General features: G+C 40.3%; 2 protein-coding genes across 5 annotated transcripts in view; one reads left to right on the forward strand and one right to left on the reverse strand.

Annotated features, from left to right (window-relative positions):
- Positions 1-243: 243 nt before the first annotated feature.
- Positions 244-13,912, reverse strand: tubgcp3 (tubulin, gamma complex associated protein 3). Of its 2 annotated transcripts, none has more exons than XM_026363284.2 (23): positions 13,738-13,912; positions 12,647-12,754; positions 11,692-11,759; positions 11,484-11,561; positions 11,090-11,298; positions 10,137-10,312; positions 9,784-9,896; positions 8,718-8,843; positions 8,558-8,626; positions 8,257-8,383; positions 7,969-8,135; positions 6,986-7,096; positions 6,769-6,877; positions 5,179-5,368; positions 4,922-5,057; positions 4,733-4,801; positions 4,469-4,604; positions 4,154-4,242; positions 3,500-3,631; positions 3,251-3,391; positions 3,007-3,123; positions 2,805-2,899; positions 244-2,666 (listed from the first exon to the last, which is right to left on the reverse strand). In XM_026363284.2, exons 1-23 carry the CDS (start codon positions 13,811-13,813, stop codon positions 2,600-2,602), a joined length of 2,709 nt encoding a protein of 902 aa, XP_026219069.1. In that variant the 5' UTR covers positions 13,814-13,912; the 3' UTR covers positions 244-2,599. The 2 variants fall into 2 exon arrangements, with proteins under 2 accessions (XP_026219069.1, XP_026219068.1); XM_026363283.2 differs by having other exon boundaries at positions 8,257-8,389.
- Positions 13,913-15,518: 1,606 nt separating this feature from the next.
- The window catches only part of atp11a (ATPase phospholipid transporting 11A), a 37,344-nt gene continuing 29,155 nt past the window's right edge, over positions 15,519-23,707 (forward strand). For all 3 annotated transcript variants that reach the window (XM_026361786.1, XM_026361787.1, XM_026361788.1), the window contains exon 1: positions 15,519-15,933. In XM_026361786.1, the coding sequence (XP_026217571.1) occupies positions 15,889-15,933 (45 nt within the window). In that variant the 5' untranslated portion in view covers positions 15,519-15,888. The remainder of the gene's footprint in view (positions 15,934-23,707) is intronic.

Here is a 23,707-nt window from a genome sequence, read left to right on the forward strand (position 1 = left end):
TTACTATTAATGAACTGAAGTCTTTTTCAAACATTTGTGTTTGGTGTAAGGTGAAAGGTTTATAGTAAATCTGTGTTTAGCTGCTTGATGAGGGAATTTCTTTTGTAAACTTTGAAATGAACTATTATCTTTCACCTACTGCCAGAAGGTGGCAGCAGGTCAAAGCAAATTCAAGTCAACCCAGAGGCAGAGCTGCACACAAACTGCAAACAAAAAAAACTCAAACACACACTGGAAAACATATTAATAAAAAGAGATTTTATTAAAGAAGAAGTGGGATGGTTTGTTTCCCTATAGTCTGTACAATATGTGCTATACAATGTAGAGGAGAGACACAGACAGACAGTACACACACAGGAGTGCTGACCCTGGTCCAGTTTGATGATTCATTTAATTTTACACGTGTATGAAGGGACTCATTGTCAGAAAACAGTTTACTGGTCTACAGACCATATGCAGCACCAATTTGTTTCAATGACAATAGAAATAAAAAAAGGGTCAAGAAATCAAATATGGAAGATTTACTGCACACACACACACACACACACAAATAAGTGATTAGTGAGAGCAGGACTGATGCAGCTGCTAGTGAACTGAGAATACAAGTGGAACATTTCACAGGAAGTAAACGTTTCCCCATGAAACATCTTCACTAAAAACACAATCGAGACAAACGGAGCAGATTGGAGCACAAATTATGATGAAGGTTGATGTTTTTGAGGTTTAAAAATTAAAGTTGGTGTCCTTGAATTACTACATTCAATGTTTGAAAATACATGTGTGATGTCTGTTTATTTAGTTTTTGCTTCCCTCTGTGTCAGAACTCCTTTAATGCACATGGAAATTAATATAGAACGATGATTAAAACGCTACTTAACGCTTCAATCTCAACACACACTTCGACTGTATGTGTACTGCTAAGAATATCCAGCAAATAGCCATGTCCTGCCACAGCAAACGTCACTGCTTGTGTTTGAGTCATAAAGACTGAAGTGTATCTGTAGGTAGGTGTTCTCAGTGTGGACTGATGAAAGCTTGGACACGGTTTTGGGTTTGGGTCAGGTTGACACTTTTCTGCCTATGGTCACAGCAAAGAATTAGCGAACTATCACAGCGACTGCTTCTCCTCATCTGTTTAACATTTAAGGAAATACTGTATTAAACAAGATAATTTTAACAGACATTCTGACTGAATCCAGTCGAACTTTATAACACCAATACTCTTATTCTTTTATTTATAATGTTGAAATAGACTCGTTTTGGAAAATAAACTGCCCATGTTAACATCTATAACCAATAAATTCTTTAAAGCTGGACTGTTCTTTTGTATTATTTACATTTACATTGATAGTTCCTATGCAGTGACAAGGAGTGAGGTCGTTGTGGTTGTCGTGAGGATTGTTTTCTTTAAAATGATCCTTCTTGCACAGACACAAAAGCACATACTGTAAGCAGGGAAACAGAAGAACACAGCTGTTAGTAACATTCATTACATCAGTCGGTTGTCAGTCAAGGTGACGTCTTAGTGGTCTGAAGCCAGATTATGTTATTTCCTATGTCTCATAAACCTGATAGAAACAAACAAAACTATTAAAAATCAACAAACTGGATTTTAATAAATGAAATAGGCAACAAAGGGAATATTTGTCTGTATGAGCCACAAAGGAGAATTGTCTAAAAGTGTTGTGCATGGACTTCCAAATCCTCTTCTTTTGGACAGCTGACCTGATGTATTAAAAAACCCTGGATTTTAAAGGAGGACATTTGAGAAACTAGGGTTAGACCGATATACTGGTTTTAGTGCCTCAGGCTGTGAATGCTGTTTGTTTTCCCTTCTTAATGAGAACAAAGCTCCAGCAGAAACTTTCTTTTTGGAAAACCTGGCTATGAAGGATCAAAATGGAATCATTTTATTAACTGCATCTAATACAGAATTGAAAAATATCCGTATCAGACCCGTATCGGTCGAACCCTAGTGCGAAATGGAAAGCCACGGGTTTTAAGGTGTACAGCATATATACACACACATCAATACATTTTTGCATAAACTCTATGTACATACATTATGTGTGTTGGGACTAGATTTGGCAACCACGCAGAGAAAAAAAAAAAGCAAAAAGGTTTTCTGTCATTAATAAGGCATGCCATGTAAGGTGGCCTTGTGTGACTCGTGGAGCTCAGTCTAACAGCAGCGTTTTGTTACCTCCACACAAACTCAGCTCGACGCTTCTCCTCCATTTACTCGACCAGTTTCAGAGTTTGTCCTAAAAGTTGCACAGCAGTCTGTTTGGGGTATTTTTCCTCTGCAAGACACAAGCTCTGATAGTAGGATTTGCTGGGCTTCTTTGTGATCCCGCTCAGCTGACTTCGCTGGAGCTACCTGCCGTGATGTCATCACTTGGTGACCACCGCTGCTGCGAAAGCCGAACATTTAGAGCAGCGTTGAAATCAGCTCCCCCAAGGCATGACATCATCTCGATGTGAAGTGCTGAAAGTCTGCAGGTCAGCCCGACTCTGCGATGTCACAACTGCACACTGTGGTGTCGTCCCCCGCTAGCAATTGACTGGAACCCTTGTCTTCAACGCCGTGGTTGTTATGTCAGATGTTTGACAGTCGTCGACCTCTGGTAGCGCCTAGCGAGGCTCTCAGCCTGGGCTCTCTAGCTCTGTGCATTGAAAAAATAGATTTACATGGTCTTACTACTTAATAAGTACTGTTGATATTTACAAAGTATGAACAATAAGAAAGACAGGAGACCTTTTAGGATGCTCCTGTGCCCTCCTGTGAGTTTTAAAAGACAAACCTGTAGTGTTCATTGAAGTCCAGCCTGAAGCTGAGGAAACGCAGACTCTCATCCGAACTGGTCATAAGCAAAACCAGGAACTGCTGGACAATGCTCTGAGAGAAGAACAGAGAGACAGCAGGGGAAAAAAGAGATTGCATTTAAAAAATGTGGCAAATGCAAATAGCTGACAGCTGCTCCTGATGGCAGCTCAGGCTGGTACCTGGTAAAAATGGGTGAGGATGCGAAGCTGGGAGCGCATCTTTGGTATGCTGTCCTGGAACTCCTGAATCCTCTTTTTCTCCTCTGCTTCTTGTTCGGCCGTCACTCCCCACTGACCCTGAATGAGCAGATTGAGAAAAATCACACATTTTAGCACTTTTGTGTCGCCAGCATCCCTCTCCCTTTGTCTGTTGTTAATTCAGTACATTTGTGGTTCAGAAACTTAAATATGTCCTTCTCCTTACCTCATCTTCTCTCTGCTGCTTCTTCTCCTCATACAGCAGTCTGAGGCTCAGCTCCTCCAGTGCTGAGCGGTACAGGGAATCCTGGGCGTTCTGAAACTCGATGATCTGGTCAAATATGGCCCTCAGCTGGTTCAACAGAGACTGGGAAGACAGAGAGACACTTGCAGTAGTTGAAGGTAATAAGTATGAAAAGGGGCTGAAAATATACTATCCAAACAAACAAACAAACAAGCAAACAAACAAACTTACCCTGCTGTTATTGTCCAGCAGACATCTTGAGATGATTGTGTCCAGGAAGACTTCATGAGCAGCTATGATGTGGTCGAGATCCTGAGCCTGCTGCACCTTATTCCACAGCTCATCCCAGGAGCACTCCAGCACCTACACACACACACACATACTTTAGAAAAAGTGCAGTATATGGGACCGACACTGTCCTCATATTAAAAATGTGTAACTCATTTTTTCTGCACATAACCTTCTCTGTATCCCTCTTTAGTTCATATCTTTGATTCTGTTTCTGGCATTAAGACACATTCCTAGTGCTGTAAAGTGTCCCTTATTGTACGTGGCAATAAACTGTTTCTGATTCTGATATTTTAAACAATGTCTTTTAGAAGAAATCTTGACCTGTTTTTCTAACAGTAAAAGAGGTCAGCCTAAAAAAACTGCGAACCTATTTAAAACAAACTTCATCAGTCTGACTTTGAGAATAGTTTCAGTGTTTTATTGACTGTATTACTTTGCAGTTTGTCTAGACTTAAACAACGAACAGTGTAAATCAAAGTCATGCAGTGTTGCGTTTAACAGACGCAGCAGATCTTCCCCTGCTGTACAGTAATTACTAGTTGTTGCTGAGGTTTTTACAGCCTGTAATGGTAACAGAGCTGCTAATGGTCTGACCTCGAAGGTGATGTAGTACTGCATTTGGTGGATGAAGTGGACCATCTCCGAGGCCAGGATATGACACTGATGCAACACGCCAGACAACTCTGAAGGTGAAAAAGGACAGTAACATTACAACAGTCAGGTTACCTCTTTTTAATGGAGATTAGACCTATAAAATGAAAAAAATAAAATAAAAATAAATAAGAAGTAACAAAAAACAACAAACAAACCTAAATATGAATATAAGTATAAGAAATGTTCATAGAAAAAAAGCATGAAATAACAGGGATATAGGATTAAGAATGTGTGTGTGCGTGTGTGTGTGTTTACCAGGCATAGTTTTGAGTAGCTTGGCATTGCACATCTGTCCCTTCCAGATGTCAGTCAGTGTGTACTCCATCCTCTTCGCCCTCCACAGGAAATTAAACACACGCAGGTAGTGGCCCATACATTCTCTTGTGAACACCTGAAAACAGCAGCAACATGTTGACTCCCAGCATACACACACACATGCACATACTTCCACGAGAATACAAAGGTTCTGCAGACTAATACACAATGTCTTAACAACTGGATGTTGTGCATTTTTGTTACCGTAGCAATAGGTCCATCAACGTGGTAATCCAAACTGAAAACATCCCAGCCTGTGTCACCAGGAGACACCTGGGGGGCAAAAAATAAATAAATAAACAAACAGATGTCAGAGTTCCACCAGAGCATTCTCACAGACACACACACACACACACACAGACACACACACCAACAAACACACAAACACGTTACCTCCAGCAGACGCACATCCAGCCTCTTAAGAATCTCTGCATTGTCAAATTGGGCATTGGTGGCTCTGACTGCTGTCTCCAAGATACCAGTCAGGTTGTGCTGGTACAAAGTGGTGGCAGGACGTGCCAACTCTGGCCTGGGATAAAATAATGAGGACACCACAGGATGAAAGATGATTTTTTCTTATAATCTATTTATATGCATACAATAATGCAGATGTGACAAGATAGTGTATGTTTAAAGTGTGTGTTGCTAACTTGAGCAGGTCCATGAGGTGTCTGATGAAGTCTCCCTGGCCCAGCAGCAGGTATCTCCTCATGGCCTGCAGGTGATCCAGCAGCAGGTAGTTGTGGTTGAGGACGTCCAGCAGGTATTTGCTGGTGTCAAAGTAGGCAGCATCGATCTTCTCCTGAAACGCCCCCTCCAGGTCTGACAGCAGCTCCGCAGCTATGTAATATAAAGCACTTACTTAATAATCAAGCTCCATCATATCTTAAAGACCTCATAGTTCCACATTTTGCCAGCAGAACACTTCGTTCTCAGAGTGCAGGTTTACTTGTGGTTTCTACAATGTAGAAAGTGAGCCAGAGCCTTTATCTATCAAGCTCCTCTCCTGTGGAACAAGCTCTTAGTTCAGGTTCAGGAGGCAGAGCCAATCTCTACAATTAAGTCTAGACCTAAACCTTCCTTTTTGATAAAGCTTATAGTAAGAGATGGATCAGGTGACTCTGGACCATCTCTTAGTTATGATCCTATAGATTAGTCTGCTGGGGACCCTTTACTGATACACTGAGCTCCTCTCCTCTCATTTATCCATTCAAATTCTACCATTGCATGTCAATAACTTTGTGTTTTCTCTCTCCTGTAGTTGTGCTACCTCCTATCGGTTTCCCTCTCCCTTCTCCTCTGCAGGTATCCTCGACCTTGGAGCTGTATTCTCTTCAGAGTCCAGTTACTGGTCCTACCAACCTGTTTTTGCTGCTTGTTGTTGTTTTTTGTTTCCTGCTATTCTTTTCACTCTCCTCTTTCCACTCACGCCAACCTGTCGAGGCAGATGGCCGTCCACCCTGAGAATTTTTCCCTCTCCACTATCACCTAGTGTTTTCTCAAGTGGGGTTGCTGGGTTTTCTATATATTTCTGTACAGTTATATTTTTGTAAGGTTTTAAACCTTTAAAACTAAACTGCCTTGGGATGACATCTCTTGTGATCTGATGCTATACAAATAAAATTGAATAGAAAAATTTAATAGAAGTGGAGCAGGAATTCACACACACACACACACACACACACACACACACACAACAAAACACACACACACACACACACACACACACACACACACACACACACACACACACACACACACACACACACACACACACACACGCGGCCAGCTGAATTTAATCTAATACTGTATTGATGATTATCTTCTAATATACAATTGAGTTTTACAGCATTTGTTTGTTTCACCTTTGTATGACAAAGAAAAAAACAAACAAACAAACAAACAAAAAAAAACAATTAAGGGTGAAGAAATGTGATGTCCTTCAACAGATACAGTAAAAGCTGAGTCCTGCAGACTGGATCAATAGAATATGGCTAAGTATACCTATTTCCACCTCATAACCAGAAGGTAGAGGAGGACAAGGCCACTGAGCGGTAAGAGCATCGATCACTGCCAGTCCACTGTCCTATGTCAATCTAACAGTTTCAATATGATGACGAAATTTAAAAAAAGAGGATTCTTATTGGTCAATGAAAAAGAAAAAAAAAAAAAGAATACAATAAAGAGAAGCCGTGTCTAAAAGTAAAATCTGTGTGTGCGATACCACGAGAGGAGCTTACCATCTTTAGGTGTGTCCGCAGACTTGGATGCTGGTGTGATTTTGCTCGGCGGCGTTCTGTCATGACAAACCTGATGCAGGAAGTTGATGGATTTACCGATGAGCAGAACCTACAGGGGAGAGACAAACGGAACAGTTACAGCAGGGGCGACATTGTGTCATCACACAATAAGCACTTTTGTTGTGTGTGTGTGTGTGTGTGTGTGTGTTTTGTTTACCTTGCGGGCTTGGTCCATGGTGATAAATGAGGGGATCATTGACTTCCTGAGGGAGTACTTATCGTGCCACAGACGATCAGTCTTCACGTTGGGATCTGATGCTACAAAGAACTACACAAACACAGGCAACATCTGAGAAGCTGATTATAATATAATATACATTAATTTCTTTAGTATTTCTCCATTATATAGTTTATTGCTGTCTACAGGAGACAGAAATAACTCTAGTTCCAATGAAACATTTGACAAGAATAAAGTCAAAGGTCAAAACCGTGGATGAATACAGTAGATCTACGGACAGAGCATGCAGCCCATGACAGAGGTTTTCATCCTTTGTCACATTCGGTTAGATTGTCCATTCATCTCAGAGACCGCCCATTAGCTTCAACTGGCTGTTTAATGGATATACTGAAGGCTGATAGGTTTCTGAACTGGGTCCAACTGTCAGATTCTTTGTGAATCCATCTCTACTGAGCACTTTCCTACAACCTATTAGCTGAAATAAGACTCAACAAAGACAGAATTCTCTGTGTATTCAAACACAGCACTTAAGACTAGAGTCCAGTAATAAGTAACAGTTAGTGCTCCGCACATAAATACTGAGTGTGAGAGAGAAGCAATAGTAGAGAAAGGGAAGGGAGAAGTAAAGGAGAAACATCCATCACTGGGTTCTCCATTACACCTCTCTCATCAGTCCTCATTTCAGAAGTCGTCCTGCCTCTCCTCTGTTTCTTTATTTCTCTCCCTCTCTCCTCACAGTAATGTTCGTTCTCATTGGGGTCAAACGTCAGAGCAGACGAACAGAACAATTACCCCAAATAAGCAGTAAATTCCTCTATAAAAATAGCTCCTGAAGTAGGATTAATCTCGATTATTACAGCTGTGAACACACTACACTACCTTTATGCTGATTGCATATGTAGTCAACACTGAACAGGTCACTGTGGCAGAGCAGAAAAGTTACACTTTGCTCGTCTATGCACCTCGTGGTAGGTGTCCTCCAGCTCTCCGTCATAGATCCACCTGTAGAGGAAGTTGAGGATGGGATGTGACACCAGGCAGAGGATGTGTTGAACCAGCGCTCTCATCTGTGGGTCTCCTGTTTTTCCGTAGGCATGGACGGCTGAGGCCAGCTCACCCCCTTTTCGACCTGAAAACACACACAAACACACAGAACTATTCACCAAAACCACAATGATTTTCTAATGCTACATTTAACATCGTGTATTAACACTTCCTTACATACACAAACACATACACACCAAACCAACCTTGGCAGAAGTCGACTAGGGCAGCCAGTGTCTTGAGTCGGACTTTGGGATCGTACATCCAGACTAACAGCCTCCTAAGAGTCAAACTGTTCTCTGTGCACATGTTTACACCCTGGTCATCCTCCACCTGCAACTACAGCATGCACACACGTGCCAACCACCATAAACACTTCAGAATTAAAGGCTCCCACCTTACAGCACTAAACCTTACTTGCTTTAAATCTGTTTTTAAAGGAAAAATGAAATAAAGAAATAACTGAAACTTTAAATGATATGAAACTGTGTATGTTGGTTTTTGTACCTGGGAGTGGAGGACAGACAGCAGCCTGTAGTACTCCTTCAGCTCCTGGTGGAGCGAGGCACAGAAGCTCTGAGGAGAGAGGGCAGAAATGAACAGATATGCATTTGTGAACACATCCAAGAAAATCTATAATTAGAGCACACGACAAGCACAGACACACCTGTCCAACCAGTCCAAAGGCACGGTCGAGACTTCTGGCATCAGTGTATTTCCTGACTTTGTTGTGGAGCCAGCCGAGCTCGGCCAGCCTGCTGCTGGTGTCCCTCAGGGACTTACACACCACGATCTGCAGATGCACAGTACATACTTCAACATGCATTTTTACATCTTCTATGTGTTATGCAACTTTTAATAAACAGGACATCTTTGACATTTTATCGTAATAAAACAAATGTACAGAGAAATGTTAATGATAAACTAGATTAAACTAAACTGAGCTATAACATTTTTAATTTAGCAAGTGCTGATGAAGTTACATCACGTCCCACTATCACTGGCATGGCCTCCTCCTCCTGTTCATGTTTTATTAGCTGGGGAAGTGTTCCCTTTTAATGATACATTAAATTTTCATCTGCTTAACTAAACCTCTTATCCAAAGAGCTTTACAGAGAGGTTAAGTGGCCAGAGAAGAGTTCAAAATATCTCCATCCTTGACTCATTTATCTCTGCTCTCAGTGGCTCCTTCTCCGTCAGGACGGTGACAGCTGATTGACCCAAAGTCTATGTTTAGCACCACAGACAGAATATGGGACAGTTTACATCTAAGGCCTTTCTATTGATGATATGCCAAGACGGGGCGAAGAGGGGAATAAAAGAAATTGACAGGACCGAGAAAGGAACAGAGAAAGGGGGTCGATGTGGCTCGAAGCCAAAGAGATTCATATTGATCTGTTGAATCTTTTTTTTTTTAAGTCCAATCAACAACAACAGCCATCAAATTATTTTATCTACTCTGGAGATGCAGTGACCATCACTTCAGCTCTGCCTGTCTGCCATTGAACTAACTCTCCACAAAACAAGACAGTTCAGTTGTCGACTGAATGTTTCAACAGTTTGTCAAGATCTGTGCGAGACACTAGTAGTTTGTGGCGTCATTCAAGTGAAGCTTCAGGATTTCAATCTTAACCAAGTACCAGTTTTCCTCCGTCCCTTTGTTCACCTGGTTATGATGGTGAACTTTACTGCTAGTTAACTCTTGGTAATGTGTGTCATGCTGGTTCAGGTACCTTGTTGTCTATTTTGTAGCAGTTATCCTGGGTGCTCATCTTGATGAACTTGCCATCGATTCCCTGGAAGACGTAGAGGATGTCACGTACCAGTGCCGTCTCACTCACATCACCTGCACAAATAAAGGATTTACTGTGCATCAGAAACGCAGTTTGTGCTCTCAGTTAAATAAAATAATTCAACAACATATTCTGAGGGACACGACCTTTAACTTAGCGTTTATGAAAGCAGATGTGGTCACAAAAACAGAACACTTATGATATTCAGGCAAACAACAGAATATTCTTGATGTCATCTTTAGGCTTTAGTGTGTGGTGCATACAACACCACGCCATTTAAACCGGTCACTCACCGGCTGCATCACCGTCTCGCCGAGGACGGACTAGTCTGCTGGAGGGAGCTGGAGGTCCGAGTAATGGTCGAGTGGCAGGAGGACCCAGAGCAGATGGGGAGGCGCTTACAGGAAGTGTCCAGGCTAGCCGAGAGCCCAGAGACTGACCGGCTCCTGCTGCAGACTGAGGGGGTTGACTGAAAACACACACACACACACACACACACACACACACACACACACACACACACACACACACACACACACACACACACACACACACACACACACACACACACACACACACACACACACACACACGATTCATCTCATGACGGGGAACTTGATAAAAGCCATTAAATAACTACGCCCACTACAGGTTTTTGTATAATTAAAACACCAATACTTTACATTTATTTTGTTTTGTTTTTTGTTTTAAACAGTTCAATACAAAAGCATGTTTTTATATTTGGAGTGAGGATTTGACCTTTTGGGACTAAAAGGGTGCCCACACAGCTCAATGGTCATTTGTAACTGAAGGACCGCTGCATTATTAATAAGGATAAATTGAATTAAGTGGTCGTCTGATGCCTCATAAAAGAGATTTATAAAAGGTCAGGGTGAGAGGCGAGCTCAATTTCTGGTGCTAATTGATCCTTGATGTTAATTGATTGATGCTGGTGCTAACTAAAAAGGCACTAAGTGATTTTTCAGGACGAGCACCTGAAAAGGTGAAGATTCAACTGGGTTCTCTGATTACATCATTTAAATCTCCTAATGTACACGTTATTTTGTCCATCTGTATATTATATAGACATCATTTAAGGTGTTATGGTGACTTGAGGAACACAGTAAAATTTGTTTAGGTACAAGTGTACCTAAACAAATATAACCCTCTGCACAGTGTGAGCATCAACTATACTCTTTTCTCAACCAGTTGGTTTGTGTGTGGAAGTTCAAATGAGAACACTCACCCAGCCAGCAGTGACTGTGGTGTTGGTGTGGGACCGTTAAGCGTGTAGACTCCCATGCTGGAGATGCCGCTGGTCCCAATGCTGGCGGACAGGCCTGCGGTTCTCTCCCCGTAGCTCAGCGCCAGGCTCTGAGGTCGGGTGCAGAAGAATGGGGTCGAGTGTGCGTCCCTGGGGAGAGCCTGAGCGAACAATGCCCCATAGTTTCCAACCTGGGAAGGACAAGGAGACAAAAATAAAAAAGCATTTTGCCTTTTGATCTAATGCCATGTGAATGAGACTGAGTGAAAGCAAGAGGATTGCAACTTCGACTGGTACCAGTCAGAGAAGTGGAAAAATAAGAATCAAGAGGTTCTTGAAAGTCAATCATCAGAGTGTGTGTGCGTGTGTTCCTTACCCTGCTGGATGGTTTTCGAGGGTCTTCAGAGAGGCTGAGCAGCAGGTAGAGAACAGACCAACGATGCTTCAGAACGCTCTGTCAAATAGTGAATAATCATTCTAATTAATTTAAGACGCCAAAAAGGGGAATAACAATTCACTGCCAGTTCAAAAGGTTTTCTGGACTGGTCAGAAAAAGAAGGGCTGCAGGAAAAGCAAATACCAACCTGCGTCTGAAGTTTTCTGTGCAGCTCTGAGAACAGAGCAGCATCTGCCTCTCTCCTCTGCTTCAGCACTGCAGCAGACAAAATCAGTTAGCTGGGACATTTGAATGTCAGAATTACAGTGGAGTAATGATTAATCTAGCAGTTGAACACACTCTTAGACTGTCACTCCCTGCAGGATTTGTACAGCTTTTTAATATAGGTTTTAATTTCTTGCATCACCTGTGACTGATGTACAAACAATATAAAAGATGAAGCCTTTCCACAAATCTATTTGAAATTTGAACACATCTAATAGAGGTTAGCCATGTCTGAAACCCCAGAGTAAGACAAAAGAAAGCAGGAAATGAATTGCTGAAGAATGAGCGATCCATCTGTGTTCAGGGAAGCCGACAGAATGCAGACTGCACAACTCCCCCTCTTCGGCTGCACAAAGAAACCTGTCACTTCACTATGAATAAAAAAAATCTCTCGTCTGTATTTATGAGACCTTTATCATTTTAATGGATTTTCAAAAGTGAGCAAACTCAGTAATCCAAAAAGGAGGCGAGGTGTTGCTGCATGACAGAAAACTAACTTCTGAGCTCCATAACCTTAAATTATCCCTTACTGGAGTTCCAATAAGTCCACCTTAACGTGGGATAAATAAAACATTTGTTACAGTCAGTGATTCAGTTTTGTTTTAGCTTGGATCAATCTTTCCCCTCTAATGGTGCTATCTTGGATACTATGAAAGTCCATTGGGATTTGCAGTGGCTCCAACATTAAAAAGTAAAGAGCACACAGACAGGGCAGATACTACATTTGTTTTTTGGATCAGGAGAAATGCCACAGACAACACAGAGTAATTTGCTGTAGGTTAAGAGTGAACAATGAGCACATCGCCTCTGTTGGCTCAGGATTTTGCAGTATGAATGTGTTCTCATTGTGGAACAGGATCTGTCCAAATGCCACTTACATTCTTTCTTGATCTTCTCTGAGACCAGGAACTCATCCCGTTCAATAGTGGGGGCGTAGTTACTTCCGATGACTCGCACTGCATACTGGAACTGATGGGCAACTTCAGCTGGAGAGAATAATGTGGAAATAAGAGTTGTGACCTGGAAATTATATAGCTCTGAGCTCACATATAGTATATGTGTGTGTGTGTCTGCTGCCATCACCCTCATTCTCCCTACACTCTGGCTTTGGATTCACACATAAAGCTTATACTCTGATAATGTGTCTTAAACTGCAAAAATGTACCTTTAATTATGAAATTAAAGCTGCCAAGGCCTCAAAGTGATACTTAAAACAAATTTAAAAACCCACAATATCATACTGATCATGTTCTGCCTTTGCCGCTATCTCTCATCAAACATGCTACGCTTCCACTGGGATGCCTGCATCCAGCAGGGGCCTGCAGCTAGCAGGACACAACTGTGGGCCAACGGTGTGCTATTCGGCATGAAAGCTCACTGGTTTGCAAGCTCATCGAGCTAAGGTAAACAGCTAACCACTTTATCAAACCAAAACTAACAGTGTATTACAGTGAAGCACCTCGAAGCATGAAGTAAGGGATGTGCAGTGTGTGTTAGCCAAAATGACTGGCTGACAGTAACGTAGTTCCGCTATGTGCCGCTATCAAACACAGCTAAAGTGATGCCTAACTCAATGAACTCAAATATTAACCAGTCTAGCATTTAATTTGGCGTTTATTTACTCGCAAAGCGGTTAACATTTGAATAATACGCTTTCTTCCGTTCGGCACACATTTCAAGTCTAAGCAACAAACTTAACCCGTTTTCTACAATATAAAATACAGAACTGAGCCAGCGTAAGCAGAGAATAAAGTTTAATTTTTGATCAAATTAGAGCTTCCCGATGAGTGAAATATACGCCGAATTTGCCACTAGACTGTAAAGATTCAGATGATGTATTTAGGTTAGTTGTAAAATGTGTTTGATCGCAAATGTGAAGAACAACACCACAGTGCCGACTTTTTGAATGAGGTTCGCTCTGACATTTCCTGAATGCTGGCGCGGAGCATGCTAACGTCCACTGATGTACCTTCGCTTTTCCCCGTGATTCTGCAGCAGAGGCTCTGAAGAAGCACGTTGGGCGATTTCTGATCCAGAGTCGCCATACTGTCTGCTGCTAACGCTCCGTGTGTCGCCCAAATATGTGAATAAATAACACAGAGTGATATAAACTAACTCCAGCCTCTCACTACTAACATCGCCATTTTGACAAGTGAAGTCAAGTGAGCGCGACGCAGGAAGCAGAAGACGACAAGCGCCACAATTCCTTCAAAGTAAAAGCATGGAATTTCTGTTTTGTTTTGTAAAGGTTTTGCAAACTCAGCTACAAGGTAAATTAATAATACAGGGAACTAAGAAAATTCAGTCAAACAAGACAAATTAAATTTTGTAAGAACAACGTATAAAATAAATGTAACCCTTTTATGCATAGTGCTCACTGAAAAGTATTAGAATATGTTAAAATGTGAGATGACATCATTTTTTTCATAGCTTTCAAACAGTATATTCTTTTTTGTATTGGTTTGTTAAATACATATTTTGTTTTTTGTTGTTTAAAAGTCAAATGAATGTAAATTATTATCTCCATGCATAAAAACTGTCCATGCATTGTTTTTTTCATGCCTAGAGAGGAATAAAAAACATTCAGGAAAAAAAGCTTGACTGAGGTTCTCATAATTCAAGCATGAAAGAGGTAATTACTCAAATTTACAGTGTTTAAATTCTTCTTATTGAGAAATTACTACTCTAGAAATCACAAACATGTACTTCTAAGAAGGATTAAGCAGGATTGGAAAACTATGTTATAAAAAAGAGAAAATAAGTTGCACCTTTAGCTTTAGCCATATCTATTATTTTGATTTGAGTCAGAAATAAAAAAAAATATATATTTTTAAAGAGTTTGAGAAAAATATTAATAGTGTATTTTATTGTTATTTTATTATTTATTTATACAACATATTATATATTTATAATGTATTATATCATGACTACTTGTGCTTTGTTTTAAACATTAAATGAGGTGAATACATTTATAATAACCTTAATGGTTAAAAAAACAACAAAATAAAAAAAGAAAAGCTGCACTTTGATCCATAGATCATCTCTGTTGGCTCTTTGATCACAAAACCTTATTTGCAAATTTACAAAAAGGAACCTCTCATCAGTATACAGTTACTTGTGAAGACTCCTCCCGGATGTGGTGGTTGTTATTGTCGTGAGTTTGACGCTGGTGTTTCAACAGAACCCGCCGAAAAGCGTCTCAGGAAATAGAGGTTGGACAAGTGAATGAAAACATTTCCCTCGGGAAACACAGCACCGTGGATTGTAGTTCTGACCCTTCATGTGACCTCTCCAAACAGCAAACCTTTACATTATGAAAGCTTTTATATTGTATTAATCATTTCTACTAATTGCTCTAGCCTAAATATTAAATCTCTCTTTAGAATGAACACAAGTTAAACCCAAGTAACTTCCTTCATTGAAAAAGACGTCAGTTATGTCTTAATATGATATTATTCAAGTGAGTTCAGCACCATCTGGGTGGACAGCATCGCTGGTATTTTGGGGTGCTGCTACTACACACACACACACACACACACACTGTAAAGCTGATGAACTTTTAATTTTCTCAGTGTTTTTATTATTATGTCCACTATTATTACTGTTTGATCCCCCACTAAAAACAAATCAATAACCAAATCACCTCATGACTCCAATCAATCAAAAAAACAAAAAAAACAAACCACCACCGTGCGCATGCGCTCACCTCCAGCCACCACCTGGCTCCCGTGACGTAGATGAAAGAAAAGCTCGAGACAAGAAGATTATTAGTACACGCGCGTGTGGAGAGAGGGGGCGCGTGAGAGGCGGACAGGCTGGAAATGAGTTTGGTCGCAGCCGCAGAGGAGGAGCGCTCTGCCGGTGTGTGCCGGAGCCAGGAGTCCCCAGGCTGGAGCGACAGCCGCGCACACGGTGCAGCCTGTTGTCACAGTGCTCCGTAGGTGAGTACAGCAGCGTCGGACCGAGCCCGTTTAGATTTTAAAATTCAGGAAGAAGAGAAGGGAGGAAAAAAGTCATGGACAGAGCAGGAGTGTTAACAAGAAGCGAACATCTACAGTGAATCAACCTTTGAAGAGCGACTCGGAAAGAAGAACAAGTCCGGAGAGCAAAGAGGAACAGGATGGGGATGGATTTCAGCACTTTGAGGACCCTCATCAGCAGATATGTGAGTTTTTACCAGCTTTATTTATTTGTCTTTTATAAAACTCTTCACATTTTCAGGAAACCACTGAACCTCTTTTACTCCTGGTCTCTAATTCCGTCGAAGCGGCTGCTCATCCGGATTAAGTTTTACTCGTGAAAGCGACTCGTGAGGAAATGACTGGAAAAACTGCAAAACACCACAAAAAGTGTTTGTTAAATGTCGAAGTTTGAAGTTATCTTTTCAGCGTTGACACTAAACTCCGTCCAGATTTAAATTTTCATTAATTTGGGGTATAAACCTACTTAAAATCAAATTATATGAATATAAGTGCTGTTTGGTTGATGAATAAAGTAGATACCCAGACATAATCTTAAGACACTTCTATTGACAATTATCTGTTAAAACGTTACACGTAAACCCACTTATTAGTTATTATTTGGTAATTGAAAATATATCTAGCATTACTACATGTACCATTTAAAAACACCAACACATACCTTTAGTCAACAAATCACATCAGCACCTGAATGAGTGAAAGGTGGAGTCACCCATTAGTAATGTTATGCAGCATTCTCAGCAGTAAACCCAGTCATGACAGAACATGCCAAGAGATGCAGACAGCCAGCAGCTATCATTCATTTTAACTTAGGCCACTGACAAGTTGTAATCTTAAAATCAATGGGATATTATTTTTGTACGAAAGATCACACAATGTACTTTTTTGAGCGTGGCTAGTGGCAGCTTTTATTTTGGAAAGTTTTAACACGTTTTACATAAAAAGAAATAATTTGATGGGTCTATGCCTATTTCTAAGGTATTAGCTCCTGTGCCATTTACTCTCATTTGTTGTGCTGTGTCTTCTAGTTGGACATGACCGCAAATGTAGCAGTCAGTCATGAATTATGTAATCTAGTTGTTTTTTTCCCTGCTAGTCAAATCAATGGGAAGCAGTGGAGCAGCCGGCCTATATGGCTGTGGGTTGCATTAGGCTCCGCAGTAATGTGTTTGACAATAATCCAGGCAGAGCAAGCCCTGCTCACATGAGAGCCACTGAGGTTTATTCCCCAGCTCCATGCTCGACTGAGGCTTAGACACGGCCTCCCAACTGTTGCAAATGGCTGATTAAATACAAACCCTGCTGCATCGAGGATGAAATGGAGCCTTTTATAGTAAGAAACACGCAGAGACAGATGTGTGGCTAGTAGGATGTGGGATGCTGATGAGGTCAGCTGCTGTAATTGAGCTGGATAACTGCTTTAGATGAATGAGTTGGAGTTAAATTGATTGTATTGCTGCTGAAAAAAACTCATATGTAAAGAGACAGCTGAATACTTAGGACTCAGCAAAGGAACATTTATCTGTTTGTCAATAGCAGACTTTTAAAAAATATTAGTTAATCCTCGGATGCAGTGGTATAATGGAAGATTCACCTATTGAGCACATCAATAAAATAAAAATGATATAACAATTAAGCCTAATGTACCTCATGTAAATAATTCAGATGCTCGTGTGAATTGTCGGTAAAAGAAAGGATATAGTATAACTCCAATACAGTTCTCGCAATGTGACCAACCTCTGTTACAATTCAAATAGTGTAAAAACATTTAAAGGAAAGAAATATATTTAAAAATAAGTATTATTACAGTAAATAAATCTGATAAGTTTACAATAGGTTTGTAATTTGCAAAACATCCCAAACAAAACTATTGAGGTTTTAGCACGTAGAGATTTATCTTATCAGAAAACCAACTAACGGATAACAGCTGTGATTCACATGCAGACAGACTCTGTACTTAGTATTTGCAGCTGTAAAACTTGATTTATGTTTATATTTATAGCCCTGTATGAAACACACACACTATAAATGATGCTTACTTTGGATCTACCTTTAAAGCCTGGGCACAGGGTCTGATCTTAAATAATATATATAAATCAACATCCTCACTTTTTACATATAAAAATAAAAACTGTGAACTTACAAGCCTCACACACAAAAAATAGTAATAAATCAGATTAATTAGTTACTACCTATAGCTAGACTTTACTGTTTTTACTATGTGCGTACATCAGTGGTATCAAACCCAGTCTGAAACATTCCTTCAGATGACGTCGTCTGGATGAAAGTTTAATTCAGATTATGTCATCTGGTTGCTGATACTGCCAAGGTTAGACTCTTGACCAACCTGCTCTTCCAGAACTCGTCCTGTGAACTGAAAAAACTCCTTCACATGATGTCATCAGAGGGAGACCAGTTTTAATATCACATTATGTGCCCCCTACAAGTCAAGGAACAAGTCAAAAATTGGTTAACTTCTATTTAGGTTTGGCGTCTTTAAGGCAGAAAAAAGAAAAACTGCAGCTGTACGCTAGTGTCTCCGTCTGTGATGTAATGAGATGATGGAAAAGGTGATGAGTGGAGAGATGGCAGATTTAAGGAGCGTAGGCAGAGGAAAAGAGGAGGCAATTTAAACCAGTAGAGTGGATCTGTCATGATATGATCAGCAGATCTCACACCGTCAAGCAGCAGGTAGTCGGTCAGTCACTGTCCCAGTGCTTTTATGATCTGCTGAAATAATGACTATGACAACGATCTGTTCTAGTCACATTTAACCTGATATTTTTACTGTGAATGTTACAGAACTAAAAATATTTTAATCAATCAGATATTTGACAAAACATTCCCTTAATGTGATTCTGTTAATATACATTGCTCTCTTTAAGTTCAGCTCCAGGAACATTTTACATACATAACCAGTTTTTTGGTCTGGAAAACCAGTTTGTCGAGTAGTTGTCACCTTTGATTAGTTAAAGACAGAGGATGTTACGCAAGCCTGTAGTTCTTTTTTAAAGTGTAACATGAAGAGTTGTATTTGTTCAGCTGAAAGAGAATAAAATGTGATGAGAGTGACGGGTAAGAGCGCTGAGACCTAGTGTACTTGAACTGTATTCACTCTGCTGGCTTGTTCCCTTTATGTTTAAATGTCACATATTATTCCTATTATATATTGAGATCTCTATATCTATAGATGTCTGAATCATCATGCCCCAGAACATAGTACATGTAGATGTTTAGTCTGGAGGACAGGACATGTTAACTTATTTCTGTGGTTCCAAATTTACAGGAGAAACAAGTGACAAATGAACAGTAACAAACATACTGAATTGTTTAATGTAGAACACAAATTAAGTGTTATGCTTTCATGATGATAGCCCATCTGTGTGCATCTGTGTAACAAAGTGGTGTCATATATATCATATACATAAGTAACTTTCTGTTGAATGGAAAAAATAATGTGTTTACACTAGCGCTGCAGTGATTATTTGATGAATTCATTACAGTGAAACATACTTTCCGCCTCAAAACGACATTTCTACTGACTTTCCGTCCATTCTCTCAGTGGCGGTTTCACCATCGATTGACTGAGTAAGAATGGCCCTGATAGTTGTATCAGGAAATCAATGGCAGTCAAGACAGTAATGCAGCGTGATCCTGCTATTACCTACACTCAATTTCACCTTTGTGCACTGTTGAAAAAATATTTTGATTTTGTTAGTATAATTTGTAATATTTAAATTTTCTGAATCCCCCTCTGCAGAATCAACAGCTGCAGTAATGGTTTGGAGATAACATGTCTTTGTAGAGGTGAGGTTAAACTCCTGGGCAGCATTCCTCTGCTGCTGACTAATCTGGATTCCTGGACAGGAAATGTCTCTCTCCTCTCTCTATTTGGCTTCCTGCCGCCTCAAAGTGGATTAAAGGGTTACTGGTGTTCACTATACCTTCACCCACTTAATCCAGTTTACAGCTATAATTGCAAATCCAAGCCAGTCTCTGATATCACACTGCTAAAATTCTGATTAGTACACCAGTTCAGTTCAGTTAGCAGGTTGTACATAAAGCGTGTTGACTGATCTTTGCGTACAAGAACAGAATAAGCGATCAGAGTGAGTGAATAGTGGCTGGTGGTCATATTGTTGTCTCTGTGTTACTGTTACTTCATGCAGCCTACTAAGTGTGGAGGTGGAATACAGTAGTAGTCAGGTGACGCAGAGGGCAGCGGATCACATGAACTCCTTGGCGCTGTCTAGTTGTCAATAATTCATGAGCAGAGTGGCTGTAATGCAGGATGATGTCTGAGTAGCTTATTGTTGAGTCTGCCACAGCAGGGCTGCTCATTGTGGGCTTCAGGAACAACCCAGGGATGCTTAACGGGATTCCCGGAAAAGGGGTCCCCAGGGAAATGAGGAGTGAATAAACGTCATTAACATTAATGTAATATAAGTTATGTATTCAACAAAAGACACAAAACAGGTCATCCTGTGTGTGCTTCTTTATTATTTGCCCTGTGTTGACTTTTCTACTGTACCTGCACACCGAGACTGCAGAGTTACACCTTTCACACAGTAAATAAAAAAGGTGACAAAACTTCGGATTTCCTCTACTACAGTATTATTACAGTAGATTGAAACAGCAGAATTAGTTACTACTACTCAGAAATGTACTTGTGAATTATAAGAATAACTGTAGTTGCCCCCTGAATGTGCTGCACATTGTCTATGTGCATGTAAAACAATTCTTCTCAGGTCTTTTTTTTTTTTTTTAATAGCTTTCGAAGCATGCTTCTGTGTGCGCCAACAACAGCGGGTTCCCTCCCTGCCTCATGTTAATCATGTACCAGCCATTGGTCCATACTGATCACAATCCTCAAAGTGCACCAGGGTTAACCTCTTTACCTAAAGGATTTACAGGCTCTCACTAAGCCACTAGTTCTTGGATTGCTTCACTGCTTTGGCTGTGTACTGCTTCCCTTTTCAGCTACAGTCAACAGTGTCTTGTATTTGTTTACTGAAGATACTATGTGAATTATTTCTGAGGTTCTGCAAAAAATAAACACATTGCACATTGCAGTCAACTAACAGAACAGAATTAAAAAAGAAAAATTAGGCAAAACAAGTCACTGGTTATACTATATAAATATATAATGTGCCTAAACCCATATTGGGCAAATTTGCATGATGTATAGGCTCCAGCTTTCTTCAGATTACTCAATCAGAAGATAATTGATTTGCAAATGCAATGAGTTTCTTCATCTTGTATGTTTTATGTCATTGTAATTTGCTAATGTTTAGTTGTGTCTTGTTGGTTTCACAAAGCTGGTGCTTTGAAATCATTTTATCTTTGTTTGATTAGAATAAGTCTTTATTGACAGCAGCAGTGACATTATCCAATAATTCACAATAAAAACAAGCAGGGATCACCTGTTCACATAATGATAGACCACATAAACTTGGGTATAAAGTTCCTCTATCATTGGGTTTTTAAAACAGTTAGTGACCTCATCACATTTCACATACAGCACCTGCTGAACAGTGGGAGCTCCATTAAGGGCTTGTGTGCAGTAATATTGACATTGTATTACAGCCCATTGGACAAGGAGGCAGATGATGGATAGCCTTGGGTTAATGGTGCATAGAGGCCTCTAGCCAAAGAGAGCGACACTGATACAGAGAGTAGGAGAGTAAGAAAGAGATGTTGTTTGAACTTGGATCATCATAATAACATTGCTCCAGGTTGCCTGTGAAAGTGCTGAGGGGGGCAGGAACACCTTAATGTTCTCCCTGTCTGAGGGAATGATAGCTGGTCTGCTCACTGCTGGAACACACCATTCCCCACGGTCCTCATGTCGGAGAGAGAAGAAAAGTGAAGTGAGAGGTTACACCCCCTCTTCTTAAATGCTGACGCTGCACTCTGCAGACATAAACCCCCTCGCTCCCTCCATCCATTTACCTCTAACTTCTTCCTCTCATCCCGTCTTTGCTTTGTTTGCTTGAGACATTAGCGGACAATCATTAAAAAGAATTGATGATAATTAGGATTAATGGTATGGAAAGTCTTTGTGATGATGTCAGTGGTAGGTGCCGGAGGCTATTTTCCTGCTGCAGATACTGTACGTCCTGGAAGAAATGGGAATTCTCTGGAGCTGGTGGACATTGCTTCACATCACAAGGCAAACTTCTTCTGTTGTTCATGCCGTAGTGCTGTTTGCCTCTTTTATTCTTAACTTTGCATGTGCATTATTCGAATGCCACTGCTTTGATTGAGCATGTGTTTACTCTGGTTTTACAGTATTGAAGTGTTGAGATGACTTTATAAAGGAAAGCGCAAACCAGAACCAAAATCAGCTTTTATGAAATGCAGAACTTTAAAATGCAATATCTACTGTACTTCATTTACTTTTGATTTTAGAACTAATTGTTGTGTCTTGCAAGTTGAACAAAAGTGAAGATGAACAAAATTATTCAAATATTATTCTCTGCTTTGATGAGCAGAACTGAGATAAATTGTTTACTGAGCTGTTGCTCTGGCATGTTTTGCTGCTCTGTGACATCTGCAAAACACAGTGATACATATTTTGTACTGGAACAGGTCTCAGAATGTGGAGCCTGTGTAAGCAAGAGATAGACTTATCATAGTTTGCATTCATCTCATATTTGTTGAGTTTAATACAGAAGGTGCAGTGTGTTTCCATTCACAAATGGCAGCTTTATTACAGAGTGTTGAACTCCGGTTTCTCCTGAGAGAGATTTAAAAGCTTTTCAATGACATCCAATGGGAGCACTTGCTAAGCCACTCTTGCATCTCAACCCTCTGAATCAAGTGTTTGTACAGCAACTATAAAGATACTTGTCTTCCCTCTTTGAAAGGTGCATTTGTTGCCAAGAGACAAAATACAAACCTGTATTATTATTGCTTGGAAGTGCGGCTGATGTACTAGTGAATGGCTGTTAAGGTCCAGTATTAAGCTGTAACTACTGAGCACTCAAGTGATTTCCATAGCTGAACAACCCATGCACATCAAACATCATTGATTATTCTGTGACATTATCAATTCAGTTTGGCAGGCACCACCAAGTCGACAACTGTGATCAACTGTAATTGTAATCAGTCTGCCATAACAGGGCAGCACCAAGTGATATAATACTGAGCATACACATCACAAACAAAAGAGGCCACCTCAAAATATGCAATATGCAGGAACTGAAAAGGAATAAAGACGGCATATGAGAATGGCCAAAATGGGCTTGAGAGATCAAGCAGTTTGGATTGAGTTGTGTTGAAAATGATTGTGAAAAAGCATCAGATGCAGAAGCTGTAACACAGGAGAGCACTATAAATAATGCAGCTATGGTCGCATAAATATATTTTTCTGAGTGCAGCATTACTCAGGGTGAACCCAAATGACAACACTTAATCGTTTAAAGGTGCTACAGTTAGCATTTTAACATGAATAAATAATGATTACATTAATATTTGATTAGAATTGCCACAAACAAAAGAGCCCACCACAGTTTGCATAGAAATACAGTTGTTTTCAGTGTGAGCCACCAGGTTAGATCAGGTCATAAAACTGTTGATTTATAGCACAGAGATAAACACAAACTCAGGAATGTTATTATATGTAGGCGTAATACTCAGGCTCAAACTTGCAAATGTCTCTTTTTTTTTTTACAGTACTGTTTGTTATAACAGTGACGCAATATGCAAGGACAATTGTTGAGATTGTTGTGTCTGCATGTGACTCAACAGCATAACAACAGGGATTGCACAGGTGCACTAGAGTGCAGATCTGACAACTGTATTTTTGAGAGGAGGAGTTGTTGTACCTGTACATTCAATTTCCCCCGAAGTTTTAAGGGACCTTTAAGTTAGGTTTCACATACAGTAAATACAAGCCAGCTACTGTAGCATCTTAAAAATATTCGAGACTGGCGCTGGTACGAGGAGTGGAGTCAA

The sequence above is a fragment of the Anabas testudineus genome, chromosome 2 (assembly GCF_900324465.2).
Source record: "Anabas testudineus chromosome 2, fAnaTes1.2, whole genome shotgun sequence".
NCBI lineage: Eukaryota > Metazoa > Chordata > Actinopteri > Anabantiformes > Anabantidae > Anabas > Anabas testudineus.